The sequence below is a fragment of the Manis pentadactyla genome, chromosome 13 (assembly GCF_030020395.1).
Source record: "Manis pentadactyla isolate mManPen7 chromosome 13, mManPen7.hap1, whole genome shotgun sequence".
NCBI lineage: Eukaryota > Metazoa > Chordata > Mammalia > Pholidota > Manidae > Manis > Manis pentadactyla.
The window spans coordinates 92,691,669-92,711,185 of NC_080031.1; the positions used below are offsets into that span (position 1 = coordinate 92,691,669).

At 50.7% G+C, this 19,517-nt stretch overlaps 2 protein-coding genes across 9 annotated transcripts in view; one reads left to right on the forward strand and one right to left on the reverse strand.

Moving 5' to 3' along the window:
- Positions 1-6,906: 6,906 nt before the first annotated feature.
- Positions 6,907-18,460, forward strand: HNRNPAB (heterogeneous nuclear ribonucleoprotein A/B). Of its 4 annotated transcripts, none has more exons than XM_036927788.2 (8): positions 6,907-7,087; positions 7,256-7,487; positions 8,226-8,394; positions 9,123-9,281; positions 9,482-9,613; positions 11,385-11,490; positions 12,121-12,261; positions 13,834-18,460. In XM_036927788.2, the coding sequence occupies exons 2-8, from the start codon at positions 7,279-7,281 to the stop codon at positions 13,995-13,997; spliced, it is 1,080 nt and encodes a 359-aa protein (XP_036783683.1). In that variant the 5' UTR covers positions 6,907-7,087; positions 7,256-7,278; the 3' UTR covers positions 13,998-18,460. The 4 variants fall into 4 exon arrangements, with proteins under 4 accessions (XP_036783683.1, XP_036783682.1, XP_036783684.1 ...); XM_036927787.2 differs by having other exon boundaries at positions 6,912-7,162; XM_036927789.2 differs by lacking the exon at positions 13,834-18,460 and adding an exon at positions 12,558-13,177 and having other exon boundaries at positions 6,918-7,162.
- PHYKPL (5-phosphohydroxy-L-lysine phospho-lyase) overlaps positions 10,717-19,517 on the reverse strand; it is a 39,482-nt gene continuing 30,681 nt past the window's right edge. For 3 of the 5 annotated variants that reach the window (XM_057490797.1, XM_057490795.1, XM_057490796.1), the window contains 4 exons: positions 17,033-17,187; positions 16,524-16,613; positions 14,885-15,015; positions 13,894-13,971 (listed from right to left, as the gene is read on the reverse strand). In XM_057490797.1, the coding sequence (XP_057346780.1) occupies positions 13,922-13,971; positions 14,885-15,015; positions 16,524-16,613; positions 17,033-17,187 (426 nt within the window). In that variant the 3' untranslated portion in view covers positions 13,894-13,921. Of the gene's footprint in view, positions 10,978-13,893; positions 13,972-14,884; positions 15,796-16,523; positions 16,614-17,032; positions 17,188-19,517 lie in introns of those variants that run through there. The other 2 variants (XM_036927774.2, XR_005033135.2) reach the window with 2 other exon arrangements.

Below are 19,517 nucleotides of genomic sequence, written 5' to 3' on the forward strand. Positions count from 1 at the left end.
CTCAGCCTCAGAGGCACACTGGAGGTGCTGAGAGTACTCTGTACAGAGAGGCCTGGGTTCTAGGCCTGGTGCTGCTGGACATGTTATTTCCTGTCCTAGACTGAATATTTGTATTCTCCAAATTCATTGTTGGGACCTAACCCCCAATGTGATTGTATTAGGAGGTGGGACCTTGACAGGTGATTAGGTCATGAGGTTGGAACCCTCATGAATGGGATTAGTGTCCTTATAAGGCTCTCCAGAGAGCTCCCTTGCCCCTTCTGCCATGTGAGGATATGGTAAGAACCTGAAAGTAGGCTCACCAGGCACCAGATTTGCCAGCACCTTGACTTGGACTCCCCAGACTCTAGTACTGCAAGAAATGAAAAATTTCCATTGTTTATAAGCCACCCAGTCTGGTATTTTGTTATAGCAGACCACACGTATTAAGAAACTCCCTTTCTTTGACCTTCAAGTTTTCTTTCCTGTTAATGAGGGGATTTGGCCTTGATCTTTGAAATGGATCGTCTCTTGATCGGTTTCTAGTTATTAAAGGAAAAGGATTGTGCAGACCTTTCTGCTAAAGGCAGGGTAGCTGAGAAGCAAGGAGGTCATCGTCTGGGCAGGCAGGGGTGGTTTTCTCCTTGAGAGAGGTAGAGTGATGCCCACTGCCTTCCTTGCCAGGCCCAGATTCAAGGCCCTCCGCTGGGTGGTTCCAACTTCCCAGCCTTCCTGCCTGCTCTGCCCCTCTGCAGGGAGCTGAGGTCATAACCACACAAGGACACAAAGTTCTGCCTGCTTACCCTCCTTACTGTCTGTCATCGCCCCTCCTTTCACGGACAATTGCTATTGCAGTACTGACTGACTTCCTGTTTCCTATGGATAAACAGAACCCTTTGTCATGGCACGTAAACCCCTGCCCAACGGCCCACTCTCAACACTGTCCTGTGGGGCTACTTGCAGTTCTCCACACAGTCTACTTTCTCAAGCACCCAGCTTTGGCTCATTGGGTCTCCTCTGCACCCTCTCCCCTGTCTCTGCCTGGAGAACTCCCATTCAGTCCTCATGGCACCACCCAGGTGCTCCTGTGGGAAGCCTTATCCTTCCCACCCACCTCCCTGACTTGGTTTGGTGTCCCTCCCACATGTCCCTGTCCTCCTGTGCTTCACTGATACAGCATTCATCTCACTACGTGGCAAGTAGACTCAGCTCCTAGGGAGGGGTGGGGACAGAGCCTCTGATGGTGGAGGCCGGTGGGTCACCCAGCTGATGTTCTCAGAAAGGCTGACTGAGGGAGCAATCATCTAGTGTCTCCCTTCATTGTCATTAACCTGCAAAGTTGAAAGTATTGTGAGGACTGGACACCCAGTCTGCCCTTGCCTTCCTTATGCAAGTAGGTAAGCTCAGTTCTCGGTGTCCCTTGTAGAAAGGCGAGGCCATGTGACAGAGTTCTAGCCAACATAATGTGAGTGGTAGTGATGCATGCCGCTTCCAGGCCAGGAACAGTAAGACTCTCACACCGGTTCTTCCCTGCTTGTTTCCTTCTGCCAGCTGCAAGCTGATGGCAAGGCCCGAGGGGATGGTGATGCCATGAGATAAAAGGGGCTCGGGTACTTAAATGGCCCCATGGAGGAGAGCCACTTCTCTGGCCTGAACACCACTCAGGACTGTTCATCCACAAGAAACAATCCTCCATGGGGTTTAGATCTTTTGGGTACCAGAGTGCAGCCTGCCCCAACTGGTATTCCTGTCATCCAAACCTGAGTGCAGCCGACAGAGTAATCAAGGCACACTCAGGCCTAGATGACAATCAGACAGGGGAAGGTGAGGGAGAGAGGGGCACCGAAGCTGACCCATCCATGCTCTTGGTCTGCACAGGTGGCTATATGGTAGAGGCATTCTCTGCAGCCTGGAACACTGGCAGAGGGTCTGGCCTCAGGGGAGCATTGTTTGTTCATTTTTGGACATGCTGAGATTGTGATGCCATGGTGACAGTTTAGTAGAGATGTTGGGGGATACTTATGGATGAGGATTTAGAGTTCCAGGAACAGGTCTGTCCTCAGGGTCATGGGCAGGTTGGTGGCAACGGAAGCCAAGGTGTGAATAAATGAGTGAATGGTGAAGTCTTGCAAATTCAGAAACAGGCTCAAAGAGAGAGTCCCCCAGGCCTACACTGACTTGGTAGCTGTGCTAAATCATAAATAAAAGAGACTGCAAGGCTGGTTTCAGGAGGTGCTGCTACCTCTCACAGGGGAGCTGGGCATCTCCCTGTTTCATATGCTTTCCCCCACCTGCTTTGCAGCAGTGAGTCCTAAAAGTGTCCCTGTCCCAGTGCCTGGAATGCTATCTAAAAGTGAGTGTCCAGTCCCAAGGGCCTGGGAATCTGGTTTTAATAGTTCTGCAAGGGATTGTGACATGAAGCCAGGCAGGGCCCCTCTGCATGCTGTGTCCCCTGTATGCAGCCTCATGAGCTTCCAAGAAGACTGGATTGGATTAGGTCTGTATGTGAACCATATATTCCATGGAGGTCTCATTCCAGAAGGGTGTCCTAGGCATTTCTGATTGGCTTCTGGTGGGCAGAGGCTGCCTCTCAGACTCAAGCTGGGCATGGGATGGCTGTTGCAGGCATGTGACCTTGGGGGAGCTGCCTGTGTGCAGAGCTCCAGATCTTCCAAGTCTGTTTGAAGGATTTGATTTGAGACGTAGTAGGGAGTTCAGCAGGTGAAAGAGTCTTCCCTTTGAAGCTTCTATCGTTGCTGGTGTTAGTAGCCTTAGCAGCTCTCATTTATACCTCCTACCTGCTAACCACTTGGCAGACATTTTCTGATCCCTGCTGAGTGGCAGGTGTGGTCACTCTTGTTTTAAAGATGAAGAAGCGGAGCGTCATGGAGGCCTAGTTAGGGACTGACATCTTAGATGCTTTCTGTCCAGGAAAATGAGTTTAGGGGATCCAGGAGTAAGATGTTAGCACCTGATGGGTGCTGGGGTGAGCCAGACAGCACCTGCCCCACCTGCTGTGGAGCAGTGAGACTCAGCTCCAGCCAATGTGGACACATGGTACTGTGGTCCGATATGGCTTTACCTAACAATTTTCCAAAAGTAACTGGAAACCTGACATTTCATAGAAATATCCTATTTCATAAATGTTGGCAAATAATTTTGTAAGACGTTCAAAACACTGTAGGGCAAACAAGCACATTTGAGAGCTCAGTCCAAACTGGTTGTTTGTAACTCAAGAACTCTTTCACATTCTGCAGGTATTTGGGTGCCTTCTGGAGGTGTCAACGTGGCAGGGACAGACCTGGTACAGGATCTCATTGAGCTCATGGGCAGTGTCACTATTGTGTGGTTCATGCGAGGGACCTTGGGGCATTATAGCACTTCTGGAGGAAGCAGAAGTCTGATGGATACTGTATCAGGCAGCTAGGGCTGCTGTAAGCTGGATGGCATACAGAACAAATTTACTTCTCATACTTCTGGGGCTAAAAGTCCAAAATCAAGGTGTTGGCAGGGCTGTGCTCCCTCTGGAGGCTCTAGGGGAGAATCTGTTCCATGCCTCTCTATTAGCTTCTGGTGTTGCCGGCAATCCTTGGTGTTCCTTTGTCGCTTAAGTCATCCAGCCTGAGGCATTTTGTTACAGCAGCCTGAACTGACTAAGACACTTGCTTTGTAGACCCATACCCCAATCTCTGCTGCTATCATCATGTGGCATTTGCCTTGTGTCTGTGTGTGTCTTCTCTTCTTATAAGGCACTAGTCATATTGTGTTAAGGGGCCACCTCAAAATCCAGTCATCTGACCTCATCTTAACTACATCTGCAAAGACTTTATTTCCAGATAAGGTCATGTGCACAGATACCAGGGGTTATGACTTGAACATATCTTTTAGGGGAACACAATTCAAGCCACAAGATATGTGGAGTAGGCAGTTGAAATCTGGGGAGGAGTACTGCAGGTAGAGGGAACAGCAGGTGTAGAAGCACCCCAGAGGCAGAAGGGCCTGGATGAGTTCCAGGAGAGAAAAGAACTTTGGCACAGCCGAAGTGGAGAGTGAGCGTGGGATGTGGCTGGGGTGGGCTCCTGCCAGAGCTCACGAGTCTGCTGTTACAACCGCAAGGCTGCAATTAGAGATGAACCTCCAAATCTCAACAGCTTGACACAGTACAGGGTCTTTTCTTGCTCACATCAAGTCCAACATGGATTGAACAGCTCTTCTCCATTATGTAGCTCCACCATGTGGCACACATGGTCTCTGGGCAATGAGAGGTCTGGGGGACGCCCCCAGCCTCAACTGTCCGGCCTGGAAGTGAGCCTGCCACTCACAGACCACACAGCAAAGCATATAGACCAGACCACAGGGGCCATGGTTCTGTGAGCCTCAACTCTCTCTCTCACTCTATTCAGGGATAGGACTTCATCCTCAAGAGTACTGGCAAGCCAGCCAGGGTTTTTCTGCAGAGTTGTGACAAGGTCTGACTCGCGTGTTAGAAAGTTTCCTCTGGCTGGAGCCAGAGTCATCCCTGAAGCGGGGAACTGTGGAGTGTGGGAGGTGGCATATTTACAGTTAACTCCTGGAACTTCCACCTTGCAGGCTCAGTGAAAGGAATTTTTAAAATAAAAAAGGAGAAAATGAGAAAAATGCATGTAATTATAAAAAACTTTCAAAATGCATGTGTCTGTCCACTCTATTCTATGTTGGCAATTGTGTTGGCATTCTTACACCTGTATTGCCTGACAGTCTGAATCCCCAATGCCAGGGACTGTACTCTGTGAGCTTCTTAAGGGATTTTCAGGGGGCAGCTGAAATCCTTGCTGATTTGAGAACCTCATTGTCATGGAAGATGCCCTCTACTCACAGTGTTGTCACTGACACCCAATAACAAGAGTGGGGATCATGCCAAAGGGACTTCCTGCTACTTCCAAACCAGCTGCTGCCCTGCTTCTGTCAGGAACAATCTTAGGTGCAGTGTAAAAGCATTCTGTGCTGAGACTGACCCCTGCTTATTTGAAGTTCTTTATAATATAGAAATTGTTTCCTAAGCTATTGCTTCTTTTGAGCCTCAGAATAATTTAATCTGACACAAAATCTAATTTAGACCAAGGACTCAGGAGCTCAGAGACCTCTTGTCCTACAGTAGCCAGGAGCCCTGGGGGCAATGTGGGATTGGAAGTGCTTGCTTTGTGGCCACAATTTAGATGTGTGATTTCAGCATTTTCATGTATAAATTATGGATAACTGCACACAAAATTATTTTGAAGCTCCAGTGTGATGTTAGTGAAAGAATTCTGCAAACTGTGAAGCACTGTCCAGATGTTATCTTCGATCTTGACATATTAAAAGTGTTTCCCAAGTTGCACTAAAGGAATCCATATAGACAAGAGCAGGAGATTACGTGAATTTATGACCTCACAGCTATGTCCTGTGGCTGCACTTAGACTGTGACTTTGAACTTAATTGCCTGTATCATCTTCATGTTTGGGCAGCTATGCCCATCATCTGTGAGCCACATCTCTGACCCTTATTTCTGGGGGTGGGAAAGGGTAGGGTGGAGAGTTTATTAAGGAGTTCCCAAGCAGATTTCAGTGACATGACTAAGGTTTTTTGGTGATATGTGAATTCGAGTTATGGAATCTAACCTGAAAGTGAAGTGGTCAGGTGGTCCTTGGGGTGAACCAGAGGGCATTGGCTCATTGAGAGTAGGTGCCTCAGCTCTAGTTTATTGATAATCACAGTTGTTTGTATACTATAAAAAGAAAGTGGCCTATTTAATTAAATTGTAAATCCTCAGACTTTGTGAAGTTGGTTATTTTTTCCAGTTTTGAAGTTGTCACATTTTTAATTTTCATAGCAACTCCACTGGTTGGCTGCATTAGGGAGTAAACTTTGGACCACTAAAGCCTGGGCTTCAGTTTCCTCTTTTAGACATTGATGACCTTCCTTAGGGTTGTTAGACCAGATGAAAAAATAGAACGCTCCATCTGCCTCTGTGGACCTGGCTACAAGAATCCGGCAGAAAAGTCTGCTATTTGTGTTTTGTTGCTATTTTGCTAATTCCCCGGTTTCAGAGATTATAATACTGGTCCATCTGGGGCCTATCACCCTTATGATTAAAAGGAATTACCGGATTGTGCAGGCCTTTCAAGCTTGGTGGTCAAGGAGATAATATTAAGGGGTTTGTATACTATAAAGTCTTCCCTTTTCCTCCACCAAACCCCATACATTCACGTAAGTGGTACGTTTTTCTAAGAAATAAATGAGCTAACTTAAATAAAACAATTTAAGTAATCAAGAGTATAAATGTGATTCAAATCGTCAAGGTGGTGCCAGGTGACCCAGGACTGGAGCAAACACCACAGTCCTCCCTCCTCTCCGTTTCTCCCAACACATCCTGCCGGAGCACCGTCGGCACCAGACACCTGGCGGACTCCGCCCCCTCCCTTCTCGTAGCCACTGGGGCAGGCGGCTCAAACTGGAGAGTGCGGGCCATTGAGGGCGCCAAGGTCAAAGGGGAGGGCTGGTTGCGTCCCAGTCCTTCTCAGTCGTGCCGATGGCCCTGGGGCTCTTAGGTGCCCAATCTCGGAAGTCGGGCGATCTTGGTTTGCGAGACTTCCTCGAGCCCAGTCACTTCTTTTGGGAAATGGAGTAGCTGAGGCTGCCATGGGAAGCACCCGGGCGATAGACTGCGCCTCAGAGGGCAGAGGTTCTGACTCGGGTCTTTCTGCCGCGGGGCTCGGACCTAGCAGCCTTGGACCAAGGAAGTCTGTCTGACCAGCACAAGATTCCTCTGCAAGACTGCGGCTCGCGCGCGTTCTAAAACGAGGACAAAACCCGCCCAGGTCTGGCGTGTGCGCGCCGCCATAGCCAATGGGACGCCGGCGCGGGGTTGAGTGACGGGCAAGGGGAGCCAATGAGCATGCACCTTGTTGCGAGGTGGCCCCCGGCTCCGGCATTATAAAGAGCGCCACGAGTCGGCATTGTCAGGCGGCGGCACTGCGTGGGTCTTGTGTAACTGTGTGTTGGTGGGCTCCGTTCGGCTGCGGCCGAGGAAGAGGGCACGAGATCGCAGCGGCTCCGTAGGCTGGCGGAGACGAGGCCCGGCAGCGCGAGGGTGAGCGCCGTCGAGCCCGTGACACCTTCCCGGCGGGCGGGGACGAGTGGGCCTCGCGGCGTCATCGGCGGCGAGGTGAGCGGCCGGGCCCGCGTGCGGCGGGCGGGAGCCCCGGCGGGAGCCGCACCGTTCTGACGCGCTGGGGCCGCATGTGGGTTCTCTTTGCAGGAGCCGCCACGCCTTGGCCTAGCATGTCGGAAGCGAGTGAGGAGCAGCCCATGGAGACGACGGGCGCCACCGAGAACGGACATGAGGCCGCCCCCGAAGGGGAGTCGCCAGCCTCCACCGTCACAGGGGCCGCAGCGGGCGTCGGAGGCGGGAGCGCGGCGCCCCCAGTCGGAAACCAGAATGGCGCCGAGGGCGACCAGATAAACGCCAGCAAGAACGAGGAGGATGCGGGGTAGGTTGGGCCGCAGGCCGACTGGGGCGCCGCCTTTGTTCCGGGGCCGCCTTTTGTTGGCGCCACGCGGCGGGGGGAGGGGCGGCGGCGGCTGCCGGGGCCTGCTCGTGGCCCGCGGAGCAGCTCCTCCGCGCCGAACCCGCGCCGGAGTTTGCAGGAGTTTGTTGGGTTGACTTTAGCGCCGCCCCAGGGTTGCTCGCGTGGGACGCGGAGCCGGGGTCGGGCGGCCCGGAAACGGAGTGCGCTCGGACCCTGGCTGGGCGGTGTGGGAGGAGTTGGCGGGCGGCGGGGCCTGCAGCCTCCGCCTCCTTCCCGGGGCGGAGCCACGGTCGGAGGGCGGGCTCGGCCCCGGAAGCCCCGAGTTCCTTGAGAGCGAGGCCTCGGACGTGGTGAAGTTGTGCCTGGGCGGTTGCCTTTCGAAACGTGGTGGTTAGACAAATCCCTTCAGTTGTGCGTGCTCAGGGCCCGTACCTCTGGCCAGGTTGTGCCTTAGCTTCGCCCAGCCTGGGGGTGCACTCTTTCTCCTGAAAGTATTAGTTAAGGCTAAGGTGGAGTTTGGGAAGGTAGTGGAGTTAACATGTTTCCAAAAAGTAGGACCCGTATGGACTCCGAGGGTGGAGCTTGTTCTGTCCTGGGTAGTGGTTTATGTATATAATCCTTTCAGTGAAAGCTGTGTCAGGGCCAGGTTAACAGTTTTCTTACAAGACTTGTCGTGTGTCTCTCAACCTACGATTTCAGAAAAATGTTCGTTGGTGGCCTGAGCTGGGATACCAGCAAAAAGGACCTAAAGGATTATTTTACCAAATTTGGAGAGGTCGTTGACTGTACAATAAAAATGGATCCCAACACTGGCCGGTCAAGAGGGTTTGGGTTTATTCTCTTCAAAGATGCAGCCAGTGTGGAGAAGGTAAGCTAGGTATTAGTATCAGCAAGTCTCTGTATTCCAAGAGGACACCATTTTAGAACATTGATGTGTTTGCATCTGGTTAAGTGCAGATACTGGAAGAAGTTGGGAAGACTTCGGAAAGTAGAGATTAGGAATTTATGTTGCTGTTTTTGAAGGGGTTAAACATAGTTTATGTGGGGGAGGAAGTAGTGGGCCTGGGGTGGTCCAGGAAGATTATAGTGGACATTTGTTTTTTGTGCCTATTCTGGATATTGTGCTAAAGCAAACACTTCATTGTAAGGACTAGAAAAGAGTCCAGGGTTGCTACAAGATAAGGCATTATTTTAACCTCATTTTACAGAACTAAGGCTCAGAGAAGTTTTAAGTAGTAGGGGTCACACAGCTAGTAAGGGGTGGGTTAAAGGTTCCAACCCTAGCAGCCCAGTTCTGGCCTGTGCTCTTAATCACTGCTGCTTTATTTCTGGAGGAGGTAGGCCCTCAACTGGGACAACCTGGGTAGGAAGAGGGACGCATAGCATAGGCAGATTTGGGGGCAGTGAGGACTGATTTTTAGGTGTTCAGGTAAGCCAGCTGTACTTGAGGTCTGGAGAAGATTGGGTTGGTCATATTGAGGGTGAGAGTTCGGAGGGTATGAAACACAGTTGTGTACCTGTGTTGGAGTCTTGTGGCTCTAAGGGCCTTGTCCAAGGTGATGCTGAGTTACAACAGGACTCCTTTTGTTGGAACAGGTCCTAGACCAAAAGGAACATAGGCTGGATGGCCGTGTCATTGACCCCAAAAAGGCCATGGCTATGAAGAAGGACCCAGTAAAGAAAATTTTTGTAGGGGGTCTGAATCCTGAAGCCACTGAGGAGAAAATCAGAGAATACTTTGGCGAGTTTGGAGAGGTAAGTGTGTGGCCCAGGAGTGGCCTGCCATCTGTCCTGAGGTTGCCTTCCTGGTCCTCTGCAACCTTGGCTGGCTGGAACCCTCTCCTGAAGGCTGCTGCTTTTTCACCCTCTGGCCTTCATGTGCCTTTTCTTCCGAGATCTCCATCTGGGTCCTAGGGTAGGGGAGGCACTGATCTGAGGTTTGCCTATATTTGCAGATTGAGGCTATTGAGCTTCCAATGGATCCAAAGTCGAATAAAAGACGAGGCTTTGTTTTCATCACTTTTAAAGAAGAGGAACCTGTGAAGAAAGTTCTGGAGAAAAAGTTCCACACTATCAGTGGAAGTAAGGTGAGGTGTCCCAGCTCCAGGTTCCTGGACTGCTGCTGGAGAGCTGGCCCTTGCTTGTGTGGGTTAGGGGTTGGGTTTGCCTCCGGGAGCTCTCCAGGGTAGTCACACCTGCTGTTTCCCTGCACACTGGGGCAGGTGGTATGTTCTTAAAGGAGATCTAGGCTGGTTGGACTGGCAGTAGGTGCAAGTTGTACAGGAGGCAAGAGAGAAGGGTGGTTTCTGTGGGATAGTGTGTATTCCTGATGTAAAGCTACAGTTCAGGGTGTTCTGGATCTAAAGTCTAAAGATGTATATATGGCCTGCACTTAGGGTCTCAGAAGATTCTAGAACTTCTGCCATTCACTGATTTCTTCTCTGGTAAAGTCTTTACCACTGTGGACACTGCTGCAGAGCTTTTCTCTTCCTGCCCCATCCAAATCCCTTCTAGCTTCTCTGAAGTCTGGTTCACTCAATCCCCACCACCCTGGCAAAGATCCTTCCCAAAGAGCCCACATGGTCCTGGCCTGCTCATGTCCAGGGCCAGTTTTGCCTTCAAGTGAGTAGAGTCCTGTGCAGTGAGAAAGGCACTTTCTCCCTGCTGAACTCTGGTCAGGATAGTGGGTACTCCAGGAGGCCAAGTCTGGCAGTTGGGAATTAGGGTGTGGCTCACTGGCAGGGTGTGGCAGGCTGTAAGTAGGAGTGGCAGCTAGATAAGTTGGGGCAGGTAGGGTGGGGCTTGTGGAAGGCTAAGTCCTGGCTGAGAATTTGGGAAGATTGCGATTTGTGATGGGCCCTTAAATTTTATGTAAAATGAGACTGGACTCTAGTGGCACTTAGGTAAGATGACATTGACTTACTACAGTAGACAGTGATAAGAGAGGCCTTTTTTTCCTGTACCATAATGTAAAATGGGCAGGGATAGCCTGTAGGGCAGCATTAGTAAAACTGCCTAAGTATATTTAATTGTGCTTTTTTAATTCAATAGGAAAGTGTCAGATTGCATTCTTTGGTGGGACGAATTTATTATTTTTGTATAGGGGTATGCTTGTGTAGGGACACCTTGTATATAAATTGGCTTTTACTGGTCTTGAATGTGGGGGAAGGTATGTGTCAGAATAACTTGGTTTAAAAAAACACTGCTGGTTTATTTAAGTAGGAGCACTGGAAGGTCCTGACCCTACCCCCCAACAGTGGCCAGCTGTTTGAACAAAAATGAAATTGACTCTGGGCCCTGAGGGGATAGACATGAAAATAATGTTTGGGGAAGAGGGTAGCAGTATGGCCTCAGGCAAGCTCCACCCAGAGCCTCAGTGGCTTTCTTCATCTGTAACTTGAAGGTCAGAGTCACATCTCAATAGCTATTTTAGTGGGATGTTTCATTTCTTCTGTTAAAAAAGAAAAAGGAAATTTAGAGTTTTATTTTCGGTAAGGAACTTAGTGGGAAACCACTTTTGACCCCGTTGTCCCAGTGTGGCTCTTTGGGCTGGCGCTGGCATGCTGTTGCTTTGCTCTCAGTTGTTAGACATGGAGCCATCCCTGGGGTTGTGTCCAGTGTTCCTGTCCATCATCCCTAGTACTTCTGTGGGGAAAGATCTGAGCCAGAAGGGCCCTGGTGTGAGTGAGTCTGTCTGGGTTGTAGTTGTGGTCCTGAGTGCTTTGGCTTCCCCTCCAGCATATTGTTTCTGAGCAGATGGACCAGTTCTGCCCTCTGAGTGTCAGTGAAGGTATTTGTGCACAGTCCCAGCCCAGAGCCTGACTCATTGGCCTAATCCGCTGCCTTCCCGGCTTTCAGTGTGAGATCAAGGTGGCCCAGCCCAAAGAGGTCTATCAGCAGCAGCAGTACGGCTCTGGGGGCCGTGGGAACCGCAACCGGGGGAACCGCAGCGGCGGTGGCGGAGGTGAGTGGAACCTGTATGAAGATGGGCCTGTTTTCCTGCCTGCATAGGGCAGCCTTGCCTGTGGGGTACTTGTGGCAGCCTCTGGTGTGATATGCAGGGCTCTGCCTAGTGTGCAAGGGTCAGCTTTCTCCTGGCTGCCTGGGGCCGCAGGGCAGGGGCCATTCACTTGACACACTGTGGGGTAGGGTGCACTAGGCTCTGGCTATCCTGAGTCTTAGCGAACTGGTGGGTGGGTGGGTGGGTGGAAGGTGGTAGGGCAGGGCTGTGCCAGGCGCTTTACCTCCTTTAGTCCTAGGCCCCTCTGACTCCAAAGCCTGAGCTCCATCCTTTTAAAGGGCAAGCTGCCAGGGAGGGGTGGGGGTGATCAGAGGGGGATTTGAGAGAGATGAACTGCTGCTTTGCCCCTAGTGAAGTTAGTGTTCTGGCCTAGCCTGGCCTTTTAAAAAATCCCCCAGTTTGGGTCTCTGGTGAAGGGCTGGGCCCAGTGCCCCCTAAACCAGGAGTGCAGCCCCTTGGCTTCTACCTGAGTTGCCATAGTAACCCCGCCACCCAAAGGGCAGGATTTCCTCCATCCTAGCTCCTGTGTGCGCTAAATGGTCCATGGGCCCCTGTGCCCTGCTCCCCCCACAGGTCAGAGTCAGAGTTGGAATCAGGGCTACGGCAACTACTGGAACCAGGGCTACGGCTACCAGCAGGGCTACGGGCCCGGCTATGGCGGCTACGACTACTCGCCCTATGGCTATTACGGCTACGGCCCCGGCTACGACTACAGTAAGTAGGAGAGGGAGGCCCCAGTCTGCTCACCCTCCCTGGGAGGCAGGACAGACAGTGCAGGGGCTACTGGCAGCGGTGGCTTTGGAGTCGGACAGGCTGGGTTCGTGGCCTGCCTCAGCCCCTGGAGCTACCTGACTGAGCTCTTGAGGTTGTGGGTCTCAGAAAGGTGGGGTAGGTGTCCCTACCCGACAGGGTTGTTGGCTTTGGTGAGGTGAGGATTCATGTCAAGCGCCTGGCACAGGGATGACTGCTCAGTGAGTGGTAGCTGCTATCATTGTTGTTCTTGTCCCTAGGTCAGGGTAGTACAAATTACGGGAAGAGCCAGCGACGTGGTGGCCATCAGAATAACTACAAGCCATACTGAGGCTTCAGCAGGAGTGTCCGACTGACCGCACACGCTTTGTTTGGATATCAACACAATTATGTACCAAATTTAACTTGGCATACTTTCTATGGCCTGTCCCATGTGCATCTTATTTAAAAATCCCCCCCACCCCCCTGGAAATCACTCTCCTGTTGACTATTCCCAGAGCTCTAGTTGTTTTTTAGGCAGCGTGTGGTGTCTCAGAGGCCAGAGTGGCATTATGAACTGATTTTATTACTGGGTTACTCAGAACCAGATTTGGGCGGGTGGGGGGGTCTGCTTTCCTGCTGCTGCTCTGTAGCCTGGACCTGTGGACCCTGGTTGTAAAGAGTATGAACTATCTTAGGAAACCAGTGTCACCTTTTTTTCACCTTTTAATTTTATATTATTTGTGTCATACATTTCCTGTATTGGAAGTGTTAATTTTACTGTACTTTTTGGTACCTTTTGGGAATCTAATGTATTGTAAGGTATTTTACACGTGTCCTGATTTTGCCACGACCTGGATATTGAAGCTATCCAAGCTTTTGAAATAAAAATTTAAAAACCCCCAAAGCCTGGGTGAGTGAGGGATATGCTATGGAAAGGTGGGGAGGGGCAGGTGTTCATGAGTTTTCTGGGTTCCAGTGTCATCTTTGACCCATAGCTACATGCTTTCCGAATCCTTGATTTTCTGTAATAATGCAGGACTTAAGCCCCTTTAAAAGGAATGGCTGGGAGGTTTGAGGCAGTTATTTAGCTGTCTAGGGGGTGAAGATGGTGCAGTGAAGGTTGCCACCCCCCAGCAGGGCTGTTGCTCCCTCCAGAGTCAATCTGGGTCACCTCAACACTTCATTGTCCTGACTTGCCTATAGAAATGGGCCTCAATGTCTCATTCAAAGACAGTGAACCCTGTAGATGGGGCAGTGGCCCATGGCCAGCTGGATGTTGGCACATGATAGGCTACATGTGCCACCCTAAGTCTGGGTATTGAGGCCTAAGACTATCTGGTTGCAAGAGGCAGCAGTGTGCTGGGGCTCCAGGTGGACACAGCCTGGCAAAGGGAGTTGCCCTCACCTGTGAAAGGAACTGGTCTGGGTAGGAAGGCTGCTCTGGCTGTCAAATGCAAACTAAGGATTCCACTATGGTGGTGGGGTGGAGAAGGTGAGGGGAAAGCCCAAGCCCTGGAACCTGTGGGAAGGCAACATCAGTGAACTGTTCACCAGAAAAAGGTTGGCTGCTGAGTGAAGGAACCGCCACGCGCAGGAGAAGCGAGGCCCACTCACCTGGAGGACGTGACCCAGCAGGGCTGCCTCAGAGCTGGGGCTGCAGTGTGGTACAACTTCGCATGTTTGCTTCCATGTCTGAAGAGAGCCACCCAACCTGTTAATTGGCCTCTCTCCTGACGACCCCTGCTACCACCAGTGTCAAGCTTCTTGGATGGCAGTGTGGAGGTTGGGCTCACCAACCTATGTTCTACCCTTTACCACCAGCCATAGGATCATAGCAATTTCCCCAAAGGGCACAGTTAGCCCTCAGATTTCCCAAGACTTCCAGACTCAACTGACACTCCTCCCTTGGTGCAGGAAACCAAGGCCAGCACGGTCTGCTTGTGCCCCCCTGGGCTGCCCACAAATGCACTTCTCACACCCCTACCAGTTGTCTTAGGGATGGGTCTCGGTGCCTAAAACCCTGGGGCATAGGTGGGTGCTGCATGCTGGGCTCCCCAGATGGGACTGGGCCTGTTGGGGCTCCTACGAGCTGCTTATATATGTAGCATAGCCTCGATAGATGGTCCAGTCTGGGAGGTAGTTTCTTAGTGGGACTGGGGGAGACCCTGGGCTGTCTTTGGAAGCTAGGAGCTTCTGTGGAGGGGAACTTTCCTTTGTATTTGAGTCCTGGGTATAGATGTCTTCAGCCACTCAGCAGCTGACTGATCTTACTTAGCCTGAATAAAAGTACAGACCTACCACTGAACACCTCATAGTGGCTCTAAGGATGCATAATGTGGTCTCCCACTGTGGTAATGCTGGCTGGCCTCAGTCCAAGCCCTGTTTCCCTTGCCCTGTATCCCATGCTGGTACCTCCTGGGCAGGAGGATGGGGAGGCTGCAGGCAGGACTAGGGAGGCCTGGGCCTGAAGGATCCCTCCACCTCAGTTCTTTGCTCCCTGCGCTGTCCAGAAGATAACCTGGCTTGGCTGTTGTGTCCCCTCCCTGGGCATGCTACTGGCTGGTTTTAGAGACATGGTCAGCTGCCCCTTGGGCTGCAGGCTTACCTGTCAGGATGGCATCCATCTTTGCCACCACATGTTGTGCGTTGTCCAAGCTGAAGCACATTGGGGGCTTAAACTTGAGGACGTTTCTCCCAGGGCCATCAGTGCTCAGCAAAATGTGGTTCTCCTTCAGCCTGTAAAGACAGGATAAGCAGCCAGGAGCCCTTCACATAGTCTTAAAGGCCTTCCTCGGCCTGGCCTTGGCCTTGTGACTTGGGCTTTTGTGATCAGCAGGCCATGAGCCTGCTGCTCCCCAAAGCAGGGATCTTTCCTCAGCCATCCCTGCAGCCCCAGCCTAAGCCAAGCCAGGACTGCCATGGAGGGGTGAGAGTTCCTGCATTTTCCATCTCCTGTGGCTATGTGATGTGTATAGTATACTTCATGGAAAATGCCCCACATAACAGATAGTGAACCCCATGTACCCTTCACCCAGTTCCAGTAACTCCCCTGCCAACCTCATTCCTGCTCCCTGCCCACAGTCATCTGGCACTCCCAGATGGGACTACTCACTTAATTTCTGGTTCTCAGGGAGATGATTTTACCCTCTTTACATCAGTACATAAAAATCATTAGTTCTCCACATTTATACTTTAAACCTAGGAAGGTATTTAGGCCACTGAGAGAAGGGGTCTGATGTGATTTACACGCTGATCCCTGCTCCCATTTAATTTGCCTGGAGTGGGGGTCTTTGGGAACTCGGTCTGCCTTCTGGCACCTTGCTCCCATCCCCTTCTACCTGCACTGACTACAGCTGTGGTGGAAAGAACAGGGTCTGGACTCAAACCCAGCTCTGCTGCCTACTAGCAGGGTGACTGCAGGTGGAACTTCCAGTTTTCCTTAGTGGATTTCCAGGTGGCTGTGGGGTGGAGGAAGTCAGGCTAGCTGCAGGGCCATCCCACTGGTGGCATGGCCACCTGGCAGAGGGGGCAGGGACGGAATGGTCCAGTTTCAAGAACCTTCAGAGGGAAGATTTTTACAGATTGTGCAAATTGGGACACAGCACGATGTTTCAGTTGAGTCTTAAGGATGCATATACATGGGGCATGTATGTCTCCTAAGGGGGCGGGGTAAGGGGATAGGAGTGCAGAATGGAGATAAATAGGAAGTAAGGGGAAGGGTCCTGAGGCTCAGGGCCTGCCTGGCATGAAGTGAAAGAACGCAACCTGAGGCTGGGGTGGGGCTGCTGAGTCCCAGATGCTGTCAGTAGGCAGGGCTGGCAAGGGGCAGGAGTCCCGTCCATCCCCCAAGCCTGGTGCCTGGGGAATGGGTTGCCCTCGTCTGGTCCTGCTGCAGTCCCTGGTGGGCTACGGAGAGCTGCTTCCTTTGGGCAGCCTGGGTGTCAGAGCTTCTGCAGTGTGCCATGCTGGGCAGAAGTAGCCGCCTGGGCAGGGAATGGCCTGTGCCCATCTGAAGCCTCTGTTGCCGGGCAGTGGGCACAGAGCTGACGGGACTCTGTGCGTGGGACCTAGCTGAGGGGCTGCACAGATTGGTGGTCCCCTTTCCGTGTCAGAGGCCCAGGTGCTATGTCCTTCAGTCCACCTGCTGTGGGCCCAGAGTGCCCGAGAGGAGAGGCAAGAGGGGGAGGCTCCCCTAGTTAGGGCCCTAGACTGCAAACCCAACCTGTCTAAAGAAAAAAAATCACCTGGACACCAAGTAATCAGCCTCTTTGGTTGCTGGCGTCCTTGTGGCCTCATCTTTGATCAGATCCACACCAATGAAGAGCCCAATGCCCCTGGAGGAGAAGGTGACATCTTAAGCATCCTGAGGGATCACGGTCCTGGCTCTCAGCCTTTGCCTGGGCTACAGCCAAGCCCCTGCCAGAAAGTCCACCAGGGCTTGTACCTTTGCCTTGTGGGGAGGCTGAGAGCAATGGGAACTGTCATGGTGGTGAGACAGTTCCAGGAAGTAACTACAATGGGTAAAAGGGCCCTTGGTGTGGACAGGGGAGATGGGGTCAGAGCTCAGATTGCTCCTGGCTTTCCCCTCCCTAGAAGCGCCATCTTGGGCACCAGCTCCCCACTCAGTACTTCAGCTCCTCTGGAGAGGAAAATGCCCACAGTCCCAGGTGGCCACCAGGTGAAAGAAAAAAACCTCGCCAGGCCTCTGGCAGGTGCTTGGTTAGTGGGTATTGACTGCTGCCCTAAGCCTCACCTGACGTCCCCAATGATGGGATGTTTGGCTTTTTGCTGCCGGAGAAGCTCCATCAAGTAGCTACCCACAGAGGCAGCGTGAGCCTGCAGCTGCTCCTTCTCCAAGACATCCAGGACGGCCAGCCCCACGGCACAGGACACAGGGCTGCCCCCAAACTGAGCCAGGGAACAAAGGGCATGTCAGACACCTAGCAAAACAGGCCATGTATCACGGGATCTTGAGGGCAGCAGAACTGCCGTGCACACACTGAGGGCAGGCGTGAGCACAGGCCCGAACCCCTCAGGGCGCAGAGTGCTTGGGAGTAAATGGGGTTCTCCTGAGGTCCCTGTGGGCTATCCTTGCCCTTGTAGGTGCTAATGTGACTGTAATCCAGGCCAGGTTCCCCCAGGGGTGCAGTAGGACCCCTGAGAAAAAGCAGAATTGGAGGGGACGGTATACTGTGTATTCCCCCAGAATTAGTTTCTGTTAAAAAGCTTCAGAGAATTAGTTTCTGTTAAAAAGCTTTCATTGGCTGGGCCCAGCCCTACACCATCAGACTAGTTGCTATCACCTCATTCAAGGAGGGGCAAGAGCAACATTCCACAGCCACTCCAAGGACAAGCCATTCTGTGGTTCCACCTTACGGCTCTGTAGGCTGAGCCAGGACAGATTTTAGGACACATCACAAGCTGGCTGCCTGTGAGCCACAGAACAGTCTGAAGATTGATTTTGTTTGGCTCACCTGGCATTTTAAGAAGTTTTGAATCTGGTGCTAATGTTTTAAAAATAAGAGACTTCACTCAAAAATACATACTTTTGACTTAAACCTGGCCTATATGGCTACACTGTCCCTTTCAGGCACCCCAAGTGCTTTCACTCCCTACATCTGGACCTGCAAGTGTCTGAGTGGGGGTGAGACTTGTTCAGAGTCAGGAGCAAGGATGTCTTTATTTTTTAACCATGTCTTAAGAAAAAAACCTATTGAGTTGTAGTTTACATACAATAAACTACACATTTAATGTGTATAAGTTCCATGTGATTTGGCAAGTGTATATACCTGTGAAATCTCCACAATGACAAACATGCCACTGCCATCACTCCCCAAAGTTATTTGTGCCCCCTTTTGTATGGGCCCAGGCAACCACTGACTTGCTTTCTGTCACTATAGTTTTGCCTTTTTTGGAATGTCATATGAACAGAATCACAGAATATGTTGCCTTTTGTGCCTGGCTTCTGTTCAACATGTTTTTGAAATTTATTCATATTGTATCAGTAGCTGTTCATTTTACTGCTGCATAGCGCATTCCATTGTATGGACATGTCACCATTTGTTTATCTGTGTGCTGAGAGATTTGGGTTATTTGATTATTGGAACCTTTGGTTATTGGACTCTTGGGTTATTTGATTTTTGGCTATTATGAATAAAATTATTGTGAACATTTAAAACAAGTCCTTTTGGAAACAAATGTTATTTCTCTTGGCTAAATACCAGGAGTGGAACTGCTGGACTGTATGATAATTACATATTCAGCATTATAAAAAATCATGGAACTTTTCCAAAGTAGTTGTGCCATATTATATTCCCACCATTAGTCTATGAAATTCCAGTAGCTCCACATCCTCAATTTAGAATCTTCTTTATTTAGAATCTCCAATCTTTTTAATTGTAGCTGTCCTAGTGGGTGTGTAGTGGCATCTTGTAGACGACTCTGAAAATTTGTGTGCAGAGCCCCGTACCTGAGATCATAAAAGCTTTCTAGGTGATTGATTGTGCTAGCTTTCTGATATATCCAAAACAAAGGATGTGGGAATGAACATGGGATAGATTAAGGCTATTTGTCATGTATTATTAACTGAACTGATTAGAAGGTGGAGTCTCTGCTAATAGTATCTTTGGTTTAGAATCATGACCTGCCCCAAAATGCTGAACTAGCATGATAGATAGGTCTTTTCCTCAATATCACCCCAGAGGGTGGATAGAAAATGAGTAAAAGCTTCCACACAGTCCTGGAATCTAGAAGGCCATGAACTTGTGTAGGGATATATGCTTGTGCCCAGTGGTATGTGCATATTCAGGAAAGACCTGAAAAGCTCTTAAGCTGTCACCGTTGACTACCTTGAAGCTCTACAGAAGGAGAAAAGAAAAGCTAACAGAGTTTAAACAGCTTGGCTGAGTGTTGAAGGTATAATCCAGCACACACAGAGCCCCTTTCAAAGGTTGAAGCCTCTTGGTTCCAGGCTTTAAAGAGATGTCTGTCTAATCATTAGATGATCGATCACTAAGCTAACTAAGCAGAGACAACATGGCCATCCATGAAAAAGAACAAAGACTTTACAGAATTAGTTCAGGGAGTTCTATGCAAACAAAAACAACAACCAACCGTGAGGAGGGAATATGATTTCCAAAGTTGCCACATTATTTAAAATGTCCAGTTTACAACAAAGTTATAAAACATGCAAAGGTGAAGGAAAGCATGGCCCATATGGGGGGAAGGAAGCAACAGAA

Coding starts and splice junctions, on each gene's coding strand:
- HNRNPAB (XM_036927788.2), top strand. CDS start 7,279: ATGTCGGAAGCGAGTGAGGAGCAGCCCATGGAGACGACGGGCGCCACC. Junction 8,395..9,122: donor ATGCAGCCAGTGTGGAGAAG/GTAAGCTAGGTA, acceptor TTGTTGGAACAG/GTCCTAGACCAAAAGGAACA. Junction 9,614..11,384: donor ACACTATCAGTGGAAGTAAG/GTGAGGTGTCCC, acceptor CCCGGCTTTCAG/TGTGAGATCAAGGTGGCCCA.